The sequence below is a fragment of the Tauraco erythrolophus genome, chromosome 10 (assembly GCF_009769465.1).
Source record: "Tauraco erythrolophus isolate bTauEry1 chromosome 10, bTauEry1.pri, whole genome shotgun sequence".
NCBI classification, from domain to species: Eukaryota; Metazoa; Chordata; class Aves; order Musophagiformes; family Musophagidae; genus Tauraco; species Tauraco erythrolophus.
The window spans coordinates 27085853-27113294 of NC_141474.1; the positions used below are offsets into that span (position 1 = coordinate 27085853).

A 27442-nucleotide genomic window follows, 5' to 3' on the forward strand; every position below is an offset into this window, starting at 1 on the left:
GGGTATTCTCTTCACCTGTGAACTGTGCCTGCCAGGTTTCTGGCCTCTTTCAACAGTGACCTGATAGAGAGGGTGCAATCTGCTTTTCAGGATGCCATGAGATATCCTTTGTTAAGCTTTGCAGATATGTTATGGTAAAAGTTTGTAGAGAAAAGGGAAGTGAAGTAAGTCTCTACTAACCAGTAACAAGGAAGGCAAGCAGATAGGATATCTGTTTCCTGTGATTTTCATGCCTACTGGTCTCCTCTGGTTTCTAACAATAGAGATGCAGCTGTCCCTACTGGAGAGGTTAATTTTGGTCTCTCTACTCATTCAGCCAGCTATTTTTCACAAAACTTATAGCAATGTAATATCTCTGAGACCTTCATCACTGTCAAATTCAGTTGCAATTGATGAAGCAGCTGAGAAAGACAGACACATAGACAGAGCAACACTCATTTCTTTGCTGAGTTTCCTAAGAAATGTCTCTGATTTCCTTTCAGGATATTGGTATTCGGGACTAAAGAAGTAGTAGTTAAAAAATAACTTCCATTCCCACCCTAGAGTTCCCTTTAATGACCAAAAAGCCCTGCTGAGCCTTCAGATGGCAAAATAAAAAAGAAAAAAGGAATAGTTTAGGTGAAAGACAGCACTAAGTGAACAAAAAGCAGAGACTGGGTGTGTCTGGTTAATGAAAAAACATCTGCAAAAATCAGATGAGATGACAGAAAGATATGGGGCAGGGGTAATGACCTAAAACTGCAAACAAGATGGTGAGAATACAGACACAAGACAGGCAGACGCAGGGGAAAAGACTCAGCCAGAAGCAGAGAGACACAGAGAAGAAGAAAAAGATGACAAACATGGAGGCTCACGAACACCACTACAAGCTGGCAGAAAAGCAGAGACACTGCAATTTTTCTGTTTATTGCTTTTTGAAAAACGCCACATTCTGAATGGCTTTTTTCTCTGACATTTGTGAAAGCTCCAAAGCACAGCGCTGGCTAAAGCCCTCTTGCAACCTAAATCTTCAACCCACAGACGTTACTCTTTAGTCATATTAACCACTCCCCTCAGACATTTCTAACAAATTGTTAATATCTTTTAAACCCTGCTGTCCATTGCCTTTCAGATTAGCCTTGCCCTTTCCTTTGCACTTAAGTTTAGCAAGTGTTACTAATAGGAATTTAACATTTACCAAAGAATTATTTTAACTATGGGTCTAATAGCATTTGTATGGTGTTCTGAGCACCCAAGAGCCTCACTATCAGTTCCATATGCTCAGTTTTGTCTAAGTTGCTTATAAGACAAAGGAAAAATACAAGTTTATAGAAAAGCCAGTTCATAAGAGAGGCATTCAAGACCGTGGAAGCCAGTTCCAAGAGGGATAGCAGTGCCTGAAGGAAACTTTCCCCCTTGTTTATATTAGCCACAACTCTGCAATCACTTGTGTGATTGTGATTGTGACACGCTAATATAATCAACTTCATCTTCCAATCATTCAGCAAAAGCATCACTTATGCTTGGTCTAAGTTATTTTCTCCTGTGTATAAAAGAAATACTAATAGGAAAATGTAAAAATTTTTATTGTTAACTGGCAAAATTTCTTATTTTTTTATACCACCATCAAAACCATTTTGAATTAGAGAGTTCTGTGCTTGCAGGCCACTGATTTAGCTGGCCTGGTAGCAAACGTAAGTCATTGATAGCTTGAATGGAAAGCGCTGATGAGGATTTCAATCAATAAAACCTCAGTGACAGTTTGGCACCAGTTAGCAGGCAGTGTCTCAGCAGAAACCCCAAAGGCTGCATTGGATATAAGATCGTTTTTGGAGCTGGACTTACTCATCTTGCCTGGCTTATACGGATCAATCTTCCCATCTTACTGGATACAGCCCTAGTTACGCCAAAGAGCACATGTTCCCCCCAGCACTCAGTTGAAGACAGCTGGCGGGAAGCAGGGACCATATTTGCACATGTGCCTCTGTAAGATGCTTATGCTCCCACTGTTCACAAGGTCCCTGTTCCCAAATAAGGTTGTAAATATTGACAGCTCTCAAGTTAACCTGTGCAAATTCCCTAGTCCAGACTCACAGCTTGCTTTCTTTCTGCTCTTCAAAGCAGACAACCTCCTGCGTTTATGTCTAAAACTGACTTGACAGCATTTCTAAGCTTCTGGGTCTGGATATGCACCCTGCTTACATTCTGTTCCCACAACAATCATCTCTTCTCTTCCCTGTACCTTAGTATAGCTCAGAAAGAAACCTGTGTACACAAGAGCAAGGAAATTAATCTACACCCTCATGGAGTCCTCCTCTACAACACGCCAGACAACACAACCATGGTGCTCAGTCTAATTTGTGCCTTAAAATCTGATAGGACAGAGGTAGACTCTGAGGTAGACTCTCAGAATATTTGATGCTTCATTCCTGTCAAGACTAGATCTTCAGCTTACACACTAGCTTTTATTTCTACCTAAAACAGGCCCATGAGTCTGACCTGCTCTCCCTGCTTCCCCACAGAAAGCCTTGAGAATGCTTACCAAACAGGCGGCATGCAAAGCACCTGGGCATGCAGGGAAATGAACCAGTTACTCAAGACCTCTCTTGCTGTGGCAGTTAACTGCAAGACCATTTCCCCACTCACATGCCTTGTATTTGATACCTGGTTCTTAGCCAAAAGGTAACCGGAATCATACAGTTAAATCCTCAGGAAATACTTTGAAGATACCTTCCAAGACTGATATTCTACATTTCAGGAAAAAAAAAAAAATCTTTAAAAGAAAAAAACACCTTTATAATAACACTTTGCACTTTTATAGCATCTTTCATCTGAGGCTATCAAAGCACTTTGGGATACAGATGCTAAGAAATCCATTACAAAAATTATAGATATTCCTAGGTTGACTGTAGTCAGTTGCCTTAATTTCCATTTCTTTACTGATACTCGCAGACAGTGACTGCATAGATTGATGCAGTCAGTGCTACAGGCAACTAGATAAACAAATCTACATACAAATATACACTCTCCACCACAAACACCCTCTCTTACAGCAAAATAAGTATTTTTCTACAGCACTGTCCACTGTATTGAACTCTGTAAGGGAAAGAGGAGTGCATACTGCAACACATGTACTGGTTTGCACTTTCATTCCACTGCACTTCATTAAACAGGGTTCCACTGTTTCTTAATTTTCTTTGAGCAAGTCTCCTTGTATATACCCAATATGAACAAACACACAGATTCCTTCTGGGTGTGAGCCAACAGCTGCAACCCTGAAAAATATCAGCTTCTTATATCATTAACTGAGTTTCCATGGTGCCCTGGGGCAGAGATATTGATGCTTGACAGCATTATCACTATAAAGTAACTTTACAACTCTATAATTTAACTCTATGCTTCCAGTAATATTACGAGCATTTGGAATTGTGGCTGTAAACCTTGACACTTTCACACAGACTGGGGAGTTGAAAGAGGATTTTGTTTTCTTTCCTCAAAGACAGCGCAAAACATGGTACTGAGAAATTGCCAGATACTGGAGAGATGATGTGCAAGGAGGTCACTCTTAGGAAAATCTGCAGGATTAGGATTAATGCCACTTTTTGCAACACACAGAAAGGAGCCTGTCTCTAGGAGTTTAGCTGAAGAAGGATGAAGATGTAGACCTCTGGAGGTCTTTTCCTGAGTATGTGTCTGATTTACTTTGAAATCATCTTTGCAACAAGCTCCAACTCAAGTTCAAACATAAGCCACAGCGGATAACCTCTGCAGAGCTCCCTCAGTTTTACCAGCACAGCCTTTCATACCTCATTGGCTTTTGCTAGTAATGTTGCTTTTACTGGTGGGAATAAACCTGCAAGGGCCATAATCTGGCTCATGAGGATCTTCTTTTAAGGATATCACTATCAGAGTAAGGAGGATCAGGACAGGCAGTTGCCAAAAAAAAGAAGTATAAAAAAGCCCAAAATAACCAAGTACATTTGCCCTAGAGAACTGGCAGGTCCATGAAGCTCTAAAAGTTATAGATGCTTTTACTGGAATTGTAGTTTGCATACAGATTTCTTTTCCCCAGGACAGGCATTTACTGAGATTCAAGTACTCTTTAAAAAGAATCTGGATATAAGCAAATGACTCTTTCCTCCAGGGGATTTAACTTCTCAAGTCCCCAGTCAAGCAGCAGGCTGATATTGTTTGAAGTTAAGAGTAAGAGTGAACCCAGTGGTCCCAACTGTGCCAAGAGTTCAAGATGCAAGTTCCTGTTAGGCACCTGAAGAGACTCTAGTCAATCCAAGCTTTCGTTCTGTGTCTGTAGCCACATAAATACATTTTTAATGTCTATAAACAGGGGAGAGAGTTCAGCAGTGCAACTACACTCTGTTTAAGAGATGCAAAGCTTCCAATTCAACACATTCAGGAAAATGGAAAATAGCAAGTGATACCTTTGCAAGCTGGTTCAGCTATGCTGTTTTGAAATATTGAGATGATTTCTCAGCTGTTTGTAATGTGAAAAGACTTACCTTGTGGTAATATTAGTAATGTCTCTTCTGTGTTCTTCACCCATGGCTTCCAAAAATGTTTATTTTTTATATTTTTTTTATTTGTTCTTTTTCTTTTTTTCCAAAAGAAGTTTAATTAAATTCATTCTTTATACTGAGGACTTTAAATCAAAGAGGTGAAGTGATGTGCTTAGAAAAGCCACACAAAAGAAGACCCGTTCCACCAGGCCCTCAGTCCAGGGTTCCAGTCGCCAGTTCCACTCGGAAGTGATTTCAGCTGAGCAAAGCCATACATATAGATGACTAAATGCCCATCGTTGAATGAGGGCATTCCCAACCAAGAGGAAGCTTAAAGTTAAGATTAAAACACACAAAAAAGCCATGGACACACTGACAATTGTGGTGCCCATCCATCCTGATGATTATTCTCCCCTACAGCTACCAGACTACAATCATACCAGTTCTTGCCTAGTCTTGGCTAGTCTTTGGAAGAGTAAAACCTTTTATGCTTTCTTATGGGCTGCCTGCTGTGCAGCAGGGATCCAGTTCAAACACTCTAAAAAATGAACCAAATAGATTTTAAAACTGTTGATGTGAGACTCCTTTACTGGCTACTCTCAGGTCAGGCTGTGACAGCTGCTGATGAGCAGCTGTAGTGGAAAGCAATTCCGGGTGTGCTATCAGAGCAGCGCTCAGAGTCCTACAGCTGGGGATTCATCCTTCCTCCCCCTCTTTTATCCTTTGTTCCCTGCCCAGCTATGAGGCTGGTGTGTATCTAGATAGCTCAGCAGTTGAGCTGCTGGGGGTGAATGTTACAGAGCAGTTTACACGCCTTGTGTCGTAAGCCCTGTAAATGCCTAGTAAAACATGGTATTTAATGGAAGCGTATCAGCTCATTTTAAAGCTTCTTTACCTGGTGCTGAGCTGCCTTTTTAATCAGTAACCACCAAATGTGTGTGCATGTGAGAAGGGTTTTAAACATTTCTGTGTCCACTTCCAGGCAACTAACCGACACGCCTACAATCCTCTTATTATGCCTTCGAAACAGAGTCCGTTCACTGTTATCTACAGCACACGTTATCGTAGGGTATTCTGCAGAGCCAGGCTTATGGAACATATCCCTAATGTTTCTCGTACACCAGGTACATATCAGTTAGACACAGACCTACCAGGCACTCACCTCTGAAGGAATGTATAACAGGACGTTCAGGAAGCTACACCTGATGCAGTGCTTTATTTGTAGGATGAAAATACAAGAGACACTTCAGCAGTAACCATTACTGACGTAATGCTAATTGAGACCTGAGACATTCATGCAGCCATGTTAACTCTCTGTTAGAAGAGACCAGAAATTCAACAGTCCACAGGATGCTGTTATGCCACCGTGTATGTCCCAAACATATACCCCTTGCACAGACTGATGGAACATCCTTCACTCCTGGGCTTCATTTAAATAGTGTAGCCTCATGGGCAAATTTGTTTTATAGAACATACCAGGCATAATCCTCTAAATTCTGAGTCTTTGAGGTATTTCATTTTGGGAAATACATTCAGTCATACTAACTGGAGTAATTTGTAACATATTTTCACTTTTAATGATAGCCTCCCTTGCTTTTTAAAAATTTTCTTACTTTTCTTGTTGAGAAAAGTTACTGTGCACACTAACAATGTCAGAATTCAAATAATACTTATCAGACTGAAAGTCTGTCTCCCATTTTCATGCATGCAAGATATCCGTTTTTCTTGATAATTACAAAATATTTTTCAGTCACACAAGTCTGAACAAAAAGCATACTCTTTCCCAATGTAGAAATATATCTACCACAGGCTCACATAGGTATAGGTCAAGAGTTAGCACGTAAGTCCTGAGGAACATGAAGAGATGCAAAAGAGAAAATCAACAAACCTAGCCTGCTTACATAACGGCATAAAAGGGACTAGTACTATGATCTTATTTGCCACGAATGCTGTAAAGATGTTGACAGGCAGAATTACATACCACCAATGCAAACTATTCAGAGCTTGTTCCATTTTCTCACCTGTCAACAGGAACAACATTAGGCTAAACTAATATTTTTGTAGAACCTGGAGATACTCATTTGTTTTGATATTTACATGGAGCCAGTACGGCTCATTTCTGAGTGTGGGGTGTGATCTGCATTGTAGTTTCTGTTCAAGGCCATGAGTTCCCTGAATTTGAGACTGAGTCTCAGTCTGTAGTTCTTAATCCAACAGTAGAAGCTTTGAACAATTCCAGCCTCTCTGACCCTGTTTTGATTAAAAAAACAAAACAAAAAAACCCACAACCCAATAACATCACAATGGCATGAGCAAAGTCCTAAGAAATACATCTTTGAAGGCAGATTTCCTGAATACTTGCCCTGTTAGTTCACGGGTTTTGGGCTCACTGTATTTTCTTCATTTATTTGCTTGACTTGCTGCCTGCATGTAGCTAGACAGTTAATAGAAGCACGCCTGTCCTTGGAGGCCAATAGGAACTGACTGTCTGTGTCTTTGGTTCAGGTCCATTAAAAAATCTGAGCATTAATTAATCACTGACTTGCAAATAGCTTGGAAGAGCTGTTCAGGCTAAATTGGAATGTTCTGCAATTGTTTTACTTTTAGTCCCAGGCACTTCGGTGACATGAAACTTCTCCCCCGCCAGGACGGGATGCGCATAAATCCAGTCACTCCTGTGTGAGAGCAGACCAGCCTACAGACTGCTTCAAGCAGCTCCATTTCTTTCTCTACTAGGAAACTGCACACATGAGGAAGAGCTGTTATAAGCAGCACTCTTGACAGAATCCCTCCATTGAAAAGGAAATAATAAAACCTACCAGGGCAAAATGCCAGTGAAGTGTGCTACGTGGGCAAAGAGCCTTCCCTGCTTGCTGTCTGCCAGACCAGTCAAAACCAGCTTCTCCTCCTTTTTCACTCAGCTAGGTGAAACTCTAACTGCAGAAATCAAGTTGCTGCTTGAGCTTTCCATGCGTCATCACCAAGAAGGATCTCTGTGATCGAGGACCTGCTTTCTGTGCTCTAGCTATGAGGGTCACAGTGATGCAGCTCTGCCTGCAGAAGACAAGCCCAGCAAATAGACAGAGACGTTAGACCCCCACATCTGAAGCCTCTGTAATGTGAAGCACAAAACAAAAATCTTTATGGAAAAGGAAACTAAGCCAGCATGACCTACAAGTCCTGAAGAAAAACATATTCAAGGAAATCATGATCTCATTTGTATAGGGACTCTTCCCACTTCTCACTACAAAAACTGTTCTTGATAAATAACAAAGATAAATAAGCAGTTTTCAGTACAATGAGTACTAGGTGAGGAGGAAAATTAAAGGTGAAACTAAGGTACATGTTCTTAAAATGCCAAAACACCAATATAAGCAAATAAATACTTAAATCTAACAGTAATGACATTTTTTTTCCTCAGTGGCAAGATACACTACGTATTCGTATGTTGCAAGAAGCTATTCCTTGGAAAGTTAGCCTCACCAGGCAAAAAAGAGATTGTATTCCAAACACTCGAGTCTGATAAGTCACCTTAATATATTTATCTCCCTCCTTCCCCCAGATTTCACTTTCAGTGGAGAAGCCGAACCACAAAGCCCCAAATGATTAAGAATTACTTTCTCTGCTCTCTGTTTCTCACCCTCATTCCCACACAGTGTGCACACATGTATGGGTGGTGAAGAATTATGTCTCATATGAAAATTTTCCCCTCGCTATACTAAAGCAGTAAACCTTCCGCAACTTCCAAAATGCAGTGGAGGGGTAAATAGGCAATCACATCTGATCTTGCTCCCTCTGCAGTGTTTCTAAACCAGTGGAAATTTCAAAAGGTACCAAGATAGAATGACGAAATGAAACAATGCACCCAAGCTTGAAGTATGGGCACTGGTTATTTGATTGAGCATGGTGACAAAAAGAAAAAGAAAAACATAAAAACAGATCATAAGACCAGTCAGAACAATTCTACAAATTGTTGATACATTGAGACAGCCAGATGGATGTGTGTTTTTTGAGGAATGAGACACTGCTTCTATTTGAGCGCTCAAAAATGCAAACAACTCTGTCGGTTTTGTTTGTGGAACTCGCTTTCCACTTCTTTGTCAACCGGTATCAAAGACTGGCTCTGAGGCAGCTGCAGAACCTCATGGATCCTATAAGAGCCTTTTGGCTGCAGTTCAAAGGCGGAGAAGATATTTTAACTCAGTACCAAAGATGCACTTTCAACTTGCTATTAAAACAATAGTACAAACACAGGGATAATGAGAGAATACGGAGAGAAACGAAGAAAGAAATGGAAGACTATGGAAGGGAATGGATCACAGGCTCTCCAGGACTAGTTTCTATATTAAGGGTGTGAGACAATCTCCTACAAGAGGCAAATGGCTTATTTGATCTAATATGCCTTTCTCTTCTTGAATTTCCACAGTATGGAGAATCAATATGAGGGAAATTAAAGCATCAGGAGCAGACTCACATTTCCACTTGTGTGTTCCTATCTCAGCAAACACTTATTGAGATAGAAGTATTTACCTTAAGTGCCCAGTTCACGTGTGCTGCAAGGGAAGGAAGGATTTCAAAAGGATACACGCTTCTTCTGTGTAGGGGACAGCAGAATTAGGTCCACCCAATATGTAGCTGTAGAACGAGACTTCCAGAGTGTAGCAGTAGGATGTATCATTTAACAGCCCCCCAAGAAAGCGCCGGCCTGTCCCTGCTTTCACAGCATCTCTGTTGAACGATGTACTGGACTGCAGGAGGAAGAACACAAAGACATGAAGGGAGTTCATGAGTGGAATAAGGGAGATGTTGAGAAGGAGTCTGTTAAAAGAGAAAACTGCTAAATTCACATTGCCAGATCTCATTTACACTATTTGAGACTGCACTATTTTTCGAGCATGGTTTGGAGAGGCTATTAATGGAAACACAGTTCTGGCACACAGACTATAAATAATGCCTTGCAGACTTTCACAAAATTAATCTCAGTTCACTAGTAACATCAGGTTTTCTCCTCCCCTTTTGGATAACGAAGTCAGTCTGTTGTGTGCATGAGTTGAAAGTGAACCTTCCAGACCCTCCATTCTCAAAAGTTAAGCTGGACTGTGCAGTGCCATTTATGTTTTAGTGAAACTCTCTCACCTAAGACATTTGACTGGTTCTTAAATTAGGTCGCACAAATTTCCACTTCACTAACTTAAATGTTAACTGGGTGTTGCTCTCTGGGTGGAAGAATATACTGCACTATTTTACAGCATTAGCAGCACAGTATAAAAGGCAGTATTTTGTGCTATTACTTAAGATCTGGCTTTAAGAACCCTACAGCTTTATGACTATTCATTTGAGGGGTGGAGAGAAGGATGCCAGGTATTCCCATAAATGAGTTTTAGCTCTTCTTTGAAGGCATAACACCTGGAGACTAAAGGAGAGTTCGTCTTCAGATTGACTGAAGTCTCAGAGCTTGTTCCTACCACCTAGACAGAAAAATGGATTCTGATTTCATTTTGGTTATCAGACTCTGTTGATCAACCTCATAACCATTAGACTGAGTCAATCTGGGTTCAGCACAAGCTAGAGACCACCACCAAAAAAAAAAAAAAAAGAAAAAGGAAAAAAAAAAGCTCTTAGTAGATCCAACTTGGATCCATTGCAAAAAAGGCCTTAATATCTCCTGCTTTAAGACTTTTACATTGCCAGTTAAACATACAGGACCCTTAACGTAGGTTACTGTTCAGTCACTGTGCCCATGGTGAATTCTTTGAACTAAACAGGGTCCTTCTATTGAACCTTAAGGCTGGTATCTTTTCTTGCTATCACAATGTTCATATTTATCAACTCATTCTCTTATCAAAACCAGGGAAAATAAGATTTCTTTCTTATTTAAAAAAATTAGATGCAATGGTTCAAAATGTTAAACTTCTCTAGACTGAGAAAATCAGACTAATACTGAAATGAGCAATGATTACCAGAATACCAGAAGATATCAAGAATGGAAACACCTGTGGTTTGTTAACATTGTGAATCTTTTGAAGTCTCTCTCATATTATAAAAAGAAAGGCTTTCCACATTAATTATCTTAAGATGGAATTGGGTTTCTTATTAGCATTATATATAGGAGTTTGCAAATGCAACTTGTTGTCTTTGTGGTAACATAATAATTAGCTATGTGGTAAATTGTATACAGAATGTATTCTGCCATGTAAAGATTATATAGTTTCCTCCAAATTACATGGTAGAAACCTTGAGGATATTCTGGATGCCCATGGGACAGATAGGTGAAGTGCTCATAAGGACTGATAGGGAAATTATTGTTATTTTGATACATGACCACTTAAGGAGGTCAACAAGAGAGAATGTTCTCTGATTTCTTGCAAAAGAAGCCTTCAAAAGACTACTGAGATCCTGAAACTGAGGGAAGCTTTGTCTTCAGCTAAAATTCAGAAACATAAAGAAAGATGATCATGCTTTGGGGATTGCTTCATAAGTCAATGGAGAGTGCTTCATGTTCAAATGAATGCTGATGGTGTAACTTTTAACGCACAAAAGCATCAGCTGATGAATATGGGTGTATGGAGCCAGCTCAAAGGAAGAAGACAACAAATGCATCAGAATATGGTATTGTGGTTTGTGAGCAGAAGCATCACTCACAAGGGGAATGAGCTAATTCTATGGCTGCATTTGGCACAGTGAAAACAAGGAAAATGTTGGAGAAGTGATTCAGGGACGGAAGTACTCCAGTAATTAGGAGACTTAGCTACTGATAGAGTATCTATGAAGATTATGGAATCTCATCAACTATGTTTAAGAACAAATTGGACAAGTATCTGCTGAGTACAGTTCATGTTTTTGGGATACAGCTTGGACTTGAGGTTCTTTTCAGCTTTATTTCCCATTATTTCAGTCAGGCTAGAGGAAGGTTATGAGTTGAAATCCTCATACATGATTCTTGAGATAAATCTTACATAATATTTTCCTCACAGTTCTTGGCATGGTAAAGGAGGACCATGCCAAAATATTTGATGATGACACACTGTGGAATGAATCGTCATTATGGAGGAGGCTCTGAATATCATACAAAAAAAAAAACGGTGAGATGACTTTGAGGACCGTAGTGATAGTAGTCAGATGAAACTCAGCTGCACAAGTACCAGGTCATGTACTCAGCACCTAATATAAAACAATCTCTGCTGTAATCTGAAACCTCATCAGCTGGAAATAGATGAAGAGAGAGTCTGATGCATTACTTCACTGAAGTGATTTTTGCTTTCTGGTAGAAAATAGCCCAGAAGGTGGATCTAGTTATTGGCAAAATTATACTTGACATATTTCAGAAGCAAAGCATAAGTAGTTTAAATAATTTGAAGAAGGTTTTGTAAATGGCCAAAAAAAGAAAAAAAAAATTGAATCTTTCCAGAGTTTGAATTTTTATAATGCTATTTCCTGGGGTTTGGGGTTTCAGGATTTTTTTACTTGAAATGGCAATGGCATTAATAAAATCACCTGTTCATTACTTTGCCAGGTATTACTACATTTCCAGGAATAAAAAAAAATGCTGAGCCTTCATTTAGATGCATAAATGTAGATTTTGAAGGTTAACTTTGTCCTCATTTTGAAAAAATCTGATAGCATAGACCGACTTGATGTCTTGAGTAAAAAGAAAAATGTCTGATTTGACTCAAGAAAGTTGAAGTAGAGAAAAAATAACATAAATCCTTCAAATATGAACACATGCAGGTTTTGAAACAGTGGCTTGGGCTTGGCTCTAGAGCAAATGTTATAAGCCAGAATGTGATCTGATGTTTTATATGAAAAGAAGAAAATTGGAGATTCAAGAAAATTCAACTAATGACAAGGAAGGGCAGCAGGTACTTACTTGGGTTCAACCTTCTACTCACTGTTTCAAGTCCAGATAAATGGAGTGGAGAAGTAACCAGGCAAAACTTTGACTCATCACCAGAACTGATCTTGGCAACTGATAATGCTGAAACAAAGGCTATGAAAAGCCATGTGTTATCATGGCAAAGAAAGAGCCTTTTGCATACACTTTTATTTAATCAGACTCTGATCTGAGAAAAAGGAGTGTGGGAGAGGGCAATAGGGAGGAAAGAACATGAGTAAGGTTGTCTGCAAATGAGTCTCCTGTTTTTCTGGGAGAATCCATTGCCCTAAAACCCTTGCAAAGCTGAACTGAAGTCATCATTAAGCAAATGCACTGAGCAGGCACAGCAGGGGAACAGCTATACAAATATTTATTTTTCCAAGGCTGAATCACATGGGAGTGTCAAAAACAGCAGCAGCAAAAAGTATAAAGTCTGGAGGATGGGGGGAAACACCAAAGACTTTGAAGTTCTTTAACAGGGATATTGTATAAAATCAACAGTAATTTGTTATTAAAACACACAGGTACATTAAAGACCACAGAAGGACTCGGATTCCCAGCTTATGCGAGAAAATTCAGTGAACAAATACCTATCTACAGGATTAGGAGGTACCAAGCAACAAGACTCCAGTGTTAAAAGAGCAGGGCAGGAATAGTGAAGGATTCCCCACTTTCTGGTGGGAAGAAATCCATCAGAAAACTACACCTGGAATTCAGGCACACTTGGGAGTCTCAAGGTATGCTGACCCTCTCTCTACATCTCAGGCATTAGCGGCAGCTTCCCCAGGCCTTCCTGCCAGATTTCATTTCATTCCTTCCCATGCTTCACTGAATATCTTCTGTATGACCAGTTTTCCCATTGGGAATGACAGTGAACAGCCAGGCAGAACAAAGAAATTCGTAAACCAATTGGATCTTATTCAGACATCGCAGCAGAGAGATGTGTAGAAGGAAATAAGAAAAAAAAAAAAAAACAAACTGCATGCAAATCCTTTCTGAATTGGTCTCAAAGCAGAAAAAAAAAAAAATCTTGGCCCTTGGTCACACCTTCTCAATGTGCTGGAACCCCTGTCTCCAGGGCAGTCTTGCCTCTTGGCTGGTAAGGACACTCTCTACCACACAGTGTCTCTCCTCAGTGAGTTCAGCCCCCTGGTAGAGCTGACTTACAAGGTCAACAGCTTAGGCAGATCCCATATGGCTGAGGGATGCTCTTGGTTTCTCAGCACTGCTCCATTGTCCTGCTAACAGTTACTGGAATGAATGTCCTGAGCAGTTCGTATTCACGGAGTAAGGGCAGGCAGTTTACTGATTGCCTCTGCATGCCTGTATCAATCTATCACAAGAGGGGCTCCGAAAGACAGAGAAGAGCACGTTTCTCACACATCTGAGACTGAATTTGCCCAAGTCCACCCTTTGGCATCCTGATGGACTTGGAATCTCAGTGGTTCTGCTTGGTGGGAGCTTCCACTGGTGCAATCTCCCCCTCAGTGTATGCTTGCTTGCTACAGCATCAGAAAACCCCAGGTTGCACAAAAGGAAAAACTGGAGGCAAACCCCAGAAAAATCTATGTGCACTGTTTCAGTGGAAGAAGAGATGCTCAAAAGGGCTGAAATGTCAAGCAAGCTCAGTGTCCAGCCAGTGACGAATGGGAGCTTCAGTTCTACCTTTCACTGGTGGCAGGGCAAAGACACAGGGCACAAAAGGGTACTTTCACATACACAACTTGTTATGTGAATCCTTGTCGCCTGCTGAAATTGCTCAACACATTGGGGAGAAAAAGGAGCAGGGTATGACCACAGTGCAAGTCAGACCTTGCCAGGCTCCTAGCATGGGAACCAGGGTATAGTCTGCACATCACTTATGATCAATCCTAAGGTGCTTCTCCAACCCAGCAAGAAAGGAATCTACAAGGTATGAATGACCCAGAAAGTAATTAGGAAAGAAATCATCAACCAGATATAAATCTGGTCATAGGCTTTGACAGATTGAAAAAGATGGATTTCTGATGTAGTAAGGTCTAGGAGGTTTCTGCAATCCAACAGATAGATTTTACCAGCTGTTCACATCTACTGCAACACAATTGATTATGTGCCCATGGAAGGAAGTAGCAAACTGCATGTATCTTCAGAAACTTGAGCTCTAGTGTGCACATTAACATTTCCCAGAAGATCATTTGTCCTCACAGAGTATTTGCATGAAACTCATAATAAAGAGATCTTCCCATTTGCTAATATAGATAGATGATGTAGGTCCAGAAAGTGTTTTACAAAAGGATGCAGCATGTTCAACTATATGCTCACAAAAATCAGAGAATCATGTTAGAAATCCTTCCTGGAGAAGAGCAGAGACATAAACACTAAGAGGATTCATAATTAGAGAATGATTTCATGTTACAACATATAATTAAAAATATGCTGGATCACCCTATGCCATTTCCATTTGAGAAGTAAGCTGTATTTCACAACCGAGGCTAACTATTCCTAAAGAAAAAGCCCAAAACCAGAAAAACTGCACACATTTAGCTCATTCTGTAGTTGAGCAATAAGCACTTTACCTACTGGAGTAAACTGGGATTATGCATACGACTTGCTCCAGCTTCTTCACTTAGCAGCATCAGCAATGGCCAAGTGTAATCAGGACTCAATTACAACCTCACCAGAGTTATCAGCTGATGCTGCTCTTGTAGCTGAAGAGCAAGGTTTTTTTCTAAAGCAGGTCTGACCTCTATGAGCCCTCAGCTCACTGCCTCGGTGTAGCAAAAAAGTGATAATAAAAAGTTAGTAGTTAGTGCTCTAGAAAAAAGGAATGACACACTTGTCATCAAGGAAGAATAGACGTGCCATTGGGAAATGGACCGGAGCCCAGATAATGTCAAATCCATCTTGGTGAAGAGTTTTACGGTATCAGCCATAACTCACTCACTCTCATTTTCTAGAACGTTTTATTGAAGTCTGCAGAAGTTAGAAAGAGAGCACAGAAATACACTGGCTTTGAAATCTTTGCCACAGAAGATTGTAAATAGCAATATTACAAACTGCGACTCTTCTGTTTGTCGCTCCGCAGGGTGCTATAAGAGGGGTGCTACTGTCAGCTCACTTTCCTCATATGGCTAGACCTAATTACTGCCATGGTGTGCCCAGCAGTCACTGCTTTGACCCTGCCATTCTTGCAGCTGGTAGCCTATGGAGCTATCTTACAAGCAAATCTTATCTCCTCATTTCTCTAGAAGTACTGAGGAAACTTCTCACTTCAAAAGCCAACTTAACTCTCTCCTCACACCCACCTCTCACCAGCTCCATTAACTCTCTTAATAGACTGGAAAGCATATGTGTTAGTGTTTTTTTGTGATAGACTATCAGCTCCATGCCAACTGGGTCTGGAGACTTGGAAATCATGACATTTGGGAGGCTGCTGTCAGGCAGCCTTCTTTCCATTTGTTTTATAAACTGGCTGTAGCCAGCATCTGAAATGTAGATGGGATTATTTTTAAAAAAAAAAAAAACAACAAAACAAACCAAACCCACAACAAAACAAAGAAAAGAAAAAGAAAAAAAGTATAATCCCAAAGGCAGAAATCTGATCTGAAGGAGATAGTCGTCGAAGAGGAAGGATTCTGGTAGCAGAGACGTGATGAAATGGGGACAGCTCAAAATTACTCCCTGACTCATCTCACCTTGCAGCTTTGCCGTGTTTCTGATGCACAGGAGGAAAACGTATTTCATCTCAAAATCATTTGTGACTACTGAAATTTGGAAAGAGGAGGATTTGAAAAGTTCAGGATCATTTCAAAGAGGGATTCCATTACTTGAAGATTTTTCCAGATCCTTTAGGGACAGCCAGATTGGACTGATATCCTCAAGAAAAGGGCTCTCACTAACGTGTCTGCAGTTGGCAACATTTTGTTTCATAACTTCTGTGCCTGGTAGGAAACACCGAGGTGGGCAGCAAACTTTGGGTTTAACAACGAAATATTCTCTGAACTAAAATTTGATTTGCAGAAATCTGAGAAAAGGCATGCAGAGGAGATCTGAAACTGTTTGACCTGTCCTAAGAATGTGAGAGAGAAAAGCCTGAGACTGAAACCTGGAGACCAAATAGCCTCAAATCCTATGAGATTTTCTCCATTCTACTACCTTCCTCTTTTTGCCTTCTTCCTACTGCTCTGTGGAAAGCAGTGGATGCCCTTTTGTAAAGGCAGCATCACATTGTAGGAGTACCTTGAACACAACCCACCTAGCACCACATTGTCAGGCTTTAAAGTGCAATTCTCCTCGGAGAAATAACAGTTAAAAGGTACTTTGTCACCACACACACATATATGCTCCCTGAGGGGCTTCATTATCCCATTAATGCGTAGTGAAGAAGCATCGGATCTTTCCCTCTCCCCTCCCAAGTGTCTTTCAGCCATGCCTGCTTAAGTTTGCTGATAAAAACACATATTTGCATGGTCATTAGCAGAGGGATTGGGAGCTTTATGAGCTCTCAGTTTATGCCTCAAAACCAAAACTACCAAATTGAGCTCTCTTTTGGAAACCATGGTTAGAAAAGCAACTGAGTTTCACGCTTCAGGGTTTCAGCTGTTCACCTGTGAGAACTACATTAGCTGCACTTTTCTTTTCACTGCTCATTAATATCTGCTCTGCTCCGTACAGCTCCAGGACTGATGGAGGTCTCCACAGTCCGCTACTCATCTCTGCACCCTGGACAATGGCAACAACAGTGCAGAGATTTGGCCCACATTTCACATTCCCCATAATTCATGCTCACATGCACTGAAATTGGCTGTACTCACAGCTCCCACTCCCCCAAGTGCCACAGCACCAGAGATGCTTGTTGAGTTCACTGGCTTCATGATAACAGCTTATGCAACTGGAATCCAAATCAAAACAGCAGCTCTTCTGAGAGAACTGCTTAAACATCACCACCCTGCAACCAAACTAAGTGGGGTGGCAGCGGCCTTACTTGATACCTTCACAAAGTCAATCAAGGGCTCCCCTGCAGAGCTGAGCAGCCCATAACAACCTACTCAGAAAAGGCAAGAGGAGGTGGTAGATTTGACACCATCCTTTTAGCAAACCTCGGTTGAAGCTCCTCTTGCTACTCGATACTGCCACCCTGAACAGACACACACACATGCGTGCAAACACACATGCAAACACAACACACATACACGCTGTCTCCCAAAACACTCTTCCTCAGGTCCTCTCAGCTCCTTCTTCAGTGAGCCTTGCTTCTTCCTGTCAACAGAAGTGCACTCAGCCACACCTGAGAATGCCACCTACTCAACCATAACCTATGCACAAACCCATTGCCCATAAACCAGAGAATTAGTCTGGAACTCATCTCCCTTTGAAGAGCCAGCCCATTCTGTGACCAGTGATACACGCAAATAAGGGATCTGCAAATGCTTCAGGGTAATAGCAAAGAAAAGATCTGCTTTCCCCCTCCTGTTTTTTACTAATAGCAACCTCTGCTTCTCAGAGCACATTCTTCCCCAAAGATGTCAAAGCTGGCGTTTCCTAGTCTGAGCTTTACAGAATAATCACACCGTTTAGAAAATAACTTGTGTCTCTGGCGTTCTCAGTTTCCCTATTTGTCAGTAGAAAATGAGACATTTCCTCAAAATATACAATAAAATAGCCTCTAGCAATAGCCTGCAATGCTTCTCTTTACAACAGTTTTATGAGCGTGTGTGCGGTCTCCTGGGAGCACTTTCGTAATCATTTATACAAATGACAGAAACTTAGGACAATGAGAAGCAGGAGTGGAAATACAACCATCATGCATGTGGTTGCTTTGAATAGTCTGCACAGAAAAAGTAGTTTTCTCTGTGGCAAAGAGATGTTCTGCTCACTTGTAGGTCTAAATCAGGAGATTAAAACCCCTCCTAAGGAGGGACAGCATGCTCTCCACTCCTCCCAGAGCAACCCAGTACAGCCTATTGCTCAAACTCCTCCTGGTCTCTCTCGCTGCTCTGGAACAGTTCTCTGAATCATACTTGTATTCTACATATGTTAAAATATGACATAGTTAAAGAGGTAATATCCAGAAAGAGATGCTGGGAGAGGGACAGATGTCCAGTTCTTAACCAACTGCCTACTCCTTCATGACACAGTTTGTCCCAATTGAGTGAAATTTGCAGCGCTCTGTAAGAGAAGTAGCTTGCATTTGAACGTAAAGGAGCTCCTGTCATTTGTGCTACTCTGGGAGGCTGTCACCTGCTCCCAGCTTGTTGACAATAGGTAACAGTGATGATGGTCTTTGAAAATACACTATAAAATTGCTAAGAAAACTTCTTTCTTCTGTGGATATTCAAAATTTCTACCAGTGTAGGGATGGAGAAGGGACTGTCAACACCCGTATGCACAAACAACACAGCAAGAAGGTACTGAAAGAAAATCCATTTACTCAAACACTTTCCCACTCCTCCTTTTCTTTGCAAGACAAATTAATTCAACCCTCTGTATTAAAAGAGAGGTGGATTGGTTCAGCACGATACCATGGAGCACTTTCATTTAGCTGCGACTCTCCAGAGGTCAGAGTTCTTGTGAGACCCAAACCTGTAATACTTAGAAGCACAAGCTTTACAATCTGTTCCCTGTGCCACCAGAAACACGTTTTCTCTCTCCCCTCACCCAGCCTTCAGGATAAATAAATAAATAAATAAATGAACTTAGGAGCAACATGTCCAAGCAGCAGAGAGTGGAAATGCATCCCAGAGGGGTGCTAAAGCATATAATAGCTCTATTTGTCTTCCTGGAAATGCCCTGGTACAAGACAACAAAAAAGCAGGTAGGATCATTTGTTGTGCTCAGGTTTTAAGAGATTTCTGTGTAGATCTGTTAAGCTCACATGATGTTAACAAAACCTACCTGAATGCAACAGCTTTTGCCTTTCTGGGACAAGGGTCTTTTTTTGCCAAAACAGCAGAGAGGTACTTTGGAGACAATGGTGAAAGTGAGTATGGATTTTACTTCGGGATGAATTCTAGGTCTGAGCGACTTTCTCGCTGCTCCCCTTTCCCTACCCAGCCACATGCAACACAAGCTGGTTCTTCCTTATTTCAGAACAGATTATTGGGATTTATTCATTCAATGTTCATGAGCTGTTATTACTCCCTCTGGTACTTGTGCCAGCACTTCCTTCAGACACGACCCAAAACACACTGGAATTAGCAATAGGGATCACAAGACAAAGAGGGAAATGTCCAGCCGGGTTAAATGGTAACAGCCCAGAAAGTCTGCCATGGGCAAATGGTTTGCCAGAAGGAACGCATCATCCCTAAGAAAACTTGAATGGATGAGGGAGGTACTGTGCAAATGAGAAGAACTGACCTGGAGTATGTGGAGAAAGGAGAACAATAGAAAATATAGATAAATTAAAATCTTTTATTTGGTTGCTCAATTTTAGATATCCAGGCTAAATCAGTCAAAATGAGACAAACAAAAAAACCACAACAGAAAGTACTAGGGCAAATCACTCCCTATCTGAATTTTCTCATATTGCTGAGACAATGATAGTTTCAAAAATACGTTTTAGGTCACAGTGTTATGGCACTGGGGTTAACAACATGTTTCTCTAAGGGAAACTGGGTGGGTGGTTGTTCAAAGACTTCCCTGTTGAGTGCACAGCGTGATATAAAACATAGGGAACTGCTGACAAAGTCACCAGCCTGGCACTTCGGAGACCTGAGTTTTATTCTCCAATTTCCTCAAGCAAGTCACTTCTCACCCGCTCTCTGCCTCTTTCCCAGCTCTTGGGGTTGTGGACTTTCCCAGTAGTTACCCAGTGCCCAATGTAACACGACCCCAAGTTTTTATCAGGCTAACCACGGCACACAAAGAATGACGAACAATATTTCTAAGGAAGGTGCTCTGCTAGGAGTTTGAATACAAGAAAATTAAATTAGAACTCAAAGGTATCCCAAGTACCACCAGTTCCGAGTCCAAAGGAAAAAAAAACTCAAGAAGATTAAGCCAAGTACCTCTGGCCAATCTTTATCCTTTAACTGCAAAGAAAAGCAATCTTTATGTGGTGATAAAACCATCCAAGAATGGCTGTGGCTGTTTCTTTTAAATGAACCAGAGAGAACAGATGGTCTCCTCTCCTACTGTCACAAAGGTCAAAATTAGCCACCCCTAAGACTAGGCAGGTTCTTGAAATGCTCAAGTGCTTGTGTCTGGTCGTTGTGACTAATCCAGTCTCCAGAACAAGAAAGGTCAAATGAAGAACACCCCTCCAAATACTGCAACAACTCCTAGCCACGGCTGATGTGTAATGCACTCAGACATGGTGTCAACAGCTGCTCCTAAAACCCAATGAGTCAGCCTTTCAAAAGATCTTGTCAGCTCTCACTGTTAGAGCTTTCATACAGATTATATTTACTCTCCAATGTTTAAAAATATCCTTCTTAAACCTTGAAAACATAAAATGTTTTCCTTATAGATTTGTCCTTTTACCTCAGACAGCTGCCCGAAAAAAACCCCAAACAAACTCCCTTGTGTTTATTCGGGAGCAAAACTTCCTAGCTCTTCTTTCTTCTACTTTCCTCTTCACGTGCTGACAGCTAAGCCAAAGGCAGGCCTCTGTTTCTGAAGTCATATACAAATGAGGAATTTCTGGTCCCTTTCACAACTTTTACCTGCAGTCAGCCTTCCAGAGTACTGTGAGGTTAAGTGTTCTGCTCAGCAGATAGGGTGCAGAGACATCGGGTGACTTGCCTCTGGTCCTCCAACAGGCATGCAGGCACAAATCCCCTATCCATCCCCTACCCTAATCACCAATCTCCCTTGGATGCTGTCATTTAAATAAAAATGCCTATTGGAAATGACAGGTGAAGAAAGCAGTCCAGGCATGAAATGCACTCTAAAGTATATTAATAGAAGGTTGCCAGACAAAACGGCGCAAGGCATTTGATCGCATCATCTTAGGCTTGTTTTTCATGCTCCTTTGCATCTGGCTGCGTGATTTCTGCCAGATTCTCGGCTGGAGGAGCAGGCTAGGATTTGCCTGCTTTCCCCAACCCGTGCCGGGCTCAGCTGCAGTCATGCAGAGCACTGAAAGAAATCCCTTTGAGTCGGGATTCATTCCGAACATGTAAAACCCAGACAAATGACTGCTTCTCCAAAGTGAATCCCATTTCACAGCAAGTAGGTTATTAGTGTGGAACTCCATACGAGTAGCCTGCATTCAAAAGCCCTCTGCATTATTAATAGAAGATGAGCTTTTGACATCAAAGGAGAACCATTATGTATGCTAAACGGTGGCAAAAATTGTACCCGCACTTCAAACCTTTCAGTTCTTTGTCCCTTGTAAATCAATCAAGGTTGACAGATGCTTTAAGGAGAGTAATCTTTTCAATGATACTGTCAATGGATAACATAATGGAACATTGTCTCTGTGCTGTGTGAAGACATGGAGCTAGTCAATTATGGACAACACTTCATGCAGCCGCCAGTTTTCACTTGAAGTGCTGCTGTTGAAGTATTATAATCCCAACAAATGGCCACAGCGGCATACAATGTAAATGAGACCTCCTGAAGCTTTGGAAAATTAATTAGTAACAACAGTGGTCCATTCCCACACTTTCAAACACCAGCCTGGTAATGTTAACGATGCACTTCCCCCCTTCCCTTTGAGCAGTCAATAGGGCATATTTACATACACTATTTTTAATCTTCAACACTTTTTTTCCTCCCTTTTAAATGCAGGAAGCTCTGCATTCCTTTCCTCTCTTTTGAGCAGCAAACTTCACCCCCGATATTTCCAACCAGTCACATAACCCACATGGCTGGAGCTGAAAACAAGAGGACAGAGACTTTCCCACTTTGAGACAGAAGTAATATTCACTCCTCTTGCTTCACACAAGTCAGACACTTTGTGGCTGTCTCCTTTTCCAACACTTCTATCCCCTCAGCTGCCCTGAGAAGAATGGCTTGGATGGATGGCTGGGAAAAGCTTCTAATCTCAAGAGATCTGTAGGATGTGAGTTGAAAGCCCGATGTACTGAGTGCCAGCAGCACCTAGGTCAAACGGTGGTGGGCTGGATGCCAACATATATATCTGACTGCCAGCTTCTACAGAAAAGAGATTGAGAGTCAAAGGGGAGAGATTGTGCTGGTTATTTAGCTTTTGGCTTCTATTCCCTACGTCATTTTCTCAAAGATTTTCCCTTTGTCAACTGAGCCTTGCGCTAAGAGGAACACTTAATCTCCCACAGTAACAGAGAGAAATCCCACACTTGAGCACAAAATTTCTCAACTCCTATCAATTGCAGGTGTTCATTGCTATGATCTGTGAATGTCCCCTTATCTATAATGTGTTTTTGAAACACCCAGGTGCAGATAAGAAACTCAATCACTGAGGTCTTCTCGGACAAGAACAGGCTGTTCCTTGAACCCAACTCCCTCTTTCCTAGGCTCCAAACAGCTGGGAACAGATGCAGCTGCTGTCCCTCCTCATTTGGTACTGATTCGGTCTTCTGCACTCTGGACAGTTTTCTGAGAAGCCCTTGCAGAGGTTGACTGCAGGAAGCTTCACACTGCAGCAGCCTCCGGAACCCCCAAAACATATAGACAATGGTTAAACAATACTGACAGTAGTTAAACATTACTATGAGGCAACAGAGGAAGCAACAGCAGCCACACACCCTCCCAGGCATTACCCAGCCAGCTGCCACTGCTGATCCCAAGAGCAGCAAAATGTTTGGTCTACTAGAAGTTCCCCTCCTGGGAATAGAAAAGGAAAGGATGTCTTCTACCTAGCCTTAGAAAAGTGAGACTGATCCAAACTTTTTCCCACTCTTGCATAAAACAAACTACCATAGAATAGAGAAACAGACAGGAATCAGGAGCTTTCAATTCCTCCTTACTTTTGCTGGAACAGATCTGTCAAGAAAACAGTGGCACAATTCCATTTCTATACCACTTCCCACTCAAACTCCACAGCGCAATATGCACAAACACAAGACAAAAAAAAAAAAAAAATCTCTGCTGCATCTTGATGAGAAAGCTTTAGGCTAGCATTCTTGCCATGATGAAAATGGTCTTTTTTTCCAATTACAGTTTCTTTCGCTCTGCAGACTTGTCTGCTTCTGTGTCTGTTTTTAGATTTTGTTTCTCTAGAGCTAAACACACGGAATGCTGCAGGGTCCCTATCCTCCTCCACCCACCACCTCTGCAACGAGCTGGTTGGGATGGCACTGCAGAGGAAGCAGGCACCATGCCCCAGCTGTCCCTAGTTTATCTTCAGTACCAGGAGGATGAAGTAGAACGAAAAAGGAGACAACAGAGACTGGGGAAAATGTATAGTGTGTAACAAAGATAGTTAAGAATATAATAGACACAAAATTAGCATCCAAACAATAGGTTCTTCTGCTCTTCTCTGCTTGGTGCAGGATTCCGTAGTCATTTTTAATTGAGCCTGTTCCTATTATATAGCTGCCAAATGTCATCCACAGCCTTCCCTCCTCGCAGCTCATGGCTGGAAGTTCCCTCTGCCTTGGCTGAGATGCATTTCTGAGTATTCCTTATCTCAGTCAAAGCAAAATGGGACACCAAACACCTCTCACTTTAAAGACTGTCCACTTAGGCAAACCTGGAGCGCACAGATTGAAACAGAGCAAGGGGTAGCTGTATGGAGCTAGCTTAGCTGGCAGCTCCACAGGTGTGTAAAGTGGGCCAGGAGAAACAAGCAAGCAGTTGCAGGTGAGCTTGGATGGTGTTTGTTCCGCTTGCACAGCTTTCAAGGAAAACTGATCCACAAAAGAGGCTATGGAAAGGGTCAGGATATTATACTTGGACACAAATTTGCAACACCCTGGACCAGAGTCTTAAATCTACTGGCTCCTGCAGAGCCACTGCAACCAAAGTGTACTAAGAATCTGTTCTACTCTATTTGAAACTTTCTTTAAAAACATATACCCCTTTCCAACTCATTTACAGCAGTTTATCATTTATTTCCAATATCCAGAGATACCTACATGCATAACTTTCTTCCAAGTTACAAGAAATGTATTGAGCAATTGCAGATTTTCTTGCAGAACAGTTTGGTTGTTTTTGGTTTTGTTTTTGTGGTAATATCAAAGAATTTCAAAAGAACAGGTTGCTTTTGTCACAACTTTCAACAGAAAATTATCTAACTTTTTCTTTCAAGGTTATTATTTTTACTTCTATTTGCTATTATATTATTATTTAAAGTGTACAAGTGAAAAAAAAGCCAATGTAATATAAACAATGAAACAATAAAGATGATTCAGTTGATTAAAAGACAGGAGATGATCTGATAAAAATTAAGTATTCCAATAATTCAGAACCAAAGGTTATAATATGAAAGATGAAGAACCTGCTTCTCTTCATGTGTCTAATGACAATAATTAAGATCACAACTTACCACTTTTGTATAAGGTAAGTACAAGAGGGAAGATAGTAGCTAATAATGACAAAAATTTTAAGTAGCCTTCTATTCATATTAAAATAAAGTTCACACAATCCAATTAGGCCAGAGATTTATCATTAAAAAAAGTAAATTAGGAAAAAATTAATTAAGAGAAACATTGCTTACATAAGAGAAGTCTTCAGCATTCTGACAGAGTAGCTTGGGAAAAACAGCCTGTCGCTGAAATCTTTCCTCGTCTTCAAAGATGTTCCCATACATGAAGCCATTCATCATGGTGGAGTGGGCATGGATGTCAATATAGAACTCCAGGTTAATCTTCTGTTGAGGGAAAACAACAACAACAAAAAACATTCAGCATGAGATAAATCATAACTGTGTTATGTAGGTGAAGCCTCCCATAAATCCTATACTGCCATCCTTGAATCTGAGCATGGTGCCAGTGTCCGAGAGCCATGCTAAAGACATTGCTTTGATGCACCCAGCCATTCATGCCTCTGTGGCTGCATGTGAGATGCAACACAGGACATGATAGACATTTCTTCACCAGTTCTGAGAAGAGTGGAACATTTATTCAGCACAGGACACTGTGCAAAACAGAGCGAAAGCATTATCCTTTGCTTTGATACAAGGCTCAGTGCCACTGATAAAAATAAGCATCTTCCAGTTCTAAAGCATGACTGTTCAAACATAGCTTTGCCATCTCTGCACAGTTTTGCATCACAACAGGCAGATGTACCCTTCTGCCAGGAAAGACAGGCTCAAAACTGTGTAAAAAGAGACTTCAGTATTTCCTGTGCGGTTTATTTCAGTTTGTAGGGAGAAACACCACAAATGTTTTTGTCTTGCTCTGCTTGGTAATAATAATTCAACAGAACAACTCCCAAAAGCAAGTGCCTTGAATGTCTCTCTGCTTGTAGCTTCCCACGTAATTCTGCATTAACTCTTGTTTCAGAAGAACCAGGACACCCTAACACAGAAGTGCCTGCTCTCCCCACACGCTTCCTGGACTGGCAATTCAGCGTCAAAAGGCTCTGTATGAAAACGCTGCTCAAGTCTCCAGTCCAAGGAGACATCTTTTTCCTCACATTGTGCATACGTGATAGTACTTCCCCTGCCATCAGTGGCAAGGAGTGAATGTTCACCTTGATCACCATGTACAGTGCTGTTGATGGCAGTGAGAAGGCAACATCCAGTACTAAAAAGTGCTACCAGAGCAGATGCCACCAGATTACCCAGAGTTTCCTCCAGCTCTTGCAACTTCTGGTCTTGAACAAACGGTGCTTTGTGACTAGACAGTGACAAACTCTCCACTGTCACCTGGCCACGATGGAGCCAGTTATAATATTCCCGTTGACCAGAGGGTTACAGTTCGGATCTCCCTGCCCCAACAGGTGGACAGAGAAGAGCCCTGTTAACAGCACAGCGACCACGATGCTTAGACCTGTACCCCTTGGCAGCAAATAGGGACCCTGGCCAGTAAAATACAACGTGTAGCTCTCCAGCCACGTCTCATCTGCACACAAAGCTTGCTTAGGCTGCTGGAGAATACTGAGCTACAAGACGGTCCAATGTAATACAAACGCAGTTTGTATTATGCAGTTCATGTGACAGCAGTGTCAGCTCTTTTAGAGAGTCTCTGATGGGGGAGAACATCATTCGGTATGCAAAACTAATATGATACAGATTTACTTTCCCCTGGCAGAAAACCAATGTACAATACACAGTGACTGTTTAATTAAACAGCCTAGAGAGAGTCATACTGTATCTTATTAAGCCTCTCCTATGTTAAAATGTTAGCTAATGCAATATGAATATCTGACCACGCTTCATAGGAAAAGGAACATTTGATTGTATTTGACTCTAATACAATAAATTGTTTGCTCCTGCCAAAGCATTATGCTGTGCTATAGAGGACCAACGCTGCAATAAAGCACACATCTGCTATTTAGAGATATAGCACTGAGGAGAAAGATTAGCATTGACAGGATGAAATACCACATAGGATTTTCTTCCTCTCCAAGCATACAGAAATTAAAAACAAGATTGAGTAATATTATTTTCCATAAGATAATTTCCCCATCAGAAACAGAATTTGATGAGATCAGATGCACACTGGCATATCACCATAAAACAGAACATGTTGTACAGTCTCAAAACAGTGATTTGATGATGAAGTGAGGAGATAATCTAGTTCAACTGGATATTTGTAAAGCATGAATGTCCTTCACATAGAAGTCAGTGACCTAAGTCATACTTATTTTAGAACAACTAGACAGAATTCTTTATAGGGACATATTTCCTAATATAAAATCACCGAGAAGCACAGTGTGTGTATATATATATATATATAAAAACAATAGACTAATATCATTTGTGTTTTAAAGAACACAAAAAAAAGGTGCTGGCATAAACTATATGGTTTCTGCTGTGTCACACTGTACTTGTTCATCCATAGTTATCAAGTCGTTTCTAAAAGAAGGTGTCTACAAACAGGGACACAGAGGCACAGATAACTAAGATAGCTTTCCATAGGCTCTCTAGCAAGAAATTCACCTGCAGAACATGAGTGACCTGAGCCTCAGCTTAATATTCAATTGATCAAGTCATGCAGTCTAACACAGTATCACTAGAGAATATTTTCTAAACTCTCGTAGGATTCTTGCTAAAAAAAAGAAAGCT

At 41.1% G+C, this 27442-nt stretch overlaps 1 protein-coding gene across 1 annotated transcript in view; it reads right to left on the reverse strand.

The window, feature by feature from the left end:
• The window catches only part of AGBL4 (AGBL carboxypeptidase 4), a 941572-nt gene that overhangs the window by 79155 nt on the left and 834975 nt on the right, over positions 1–27442 (reverse strand). The window contains exons 10-11 of the mRNA XM_086617760.1: positions 24929–25081; positions 9079–9241 (exon numbers count right to left, since the gene is read on the reverse strand). Coding sequence (XP_086473886.1) covers positions 9079–9241; positions 24929–25081 — 316 coding nt within the window. The remainder of the gene's footprint in view (positions 1–9078; positions 9242–24928; positions 25082–27442) is intronic.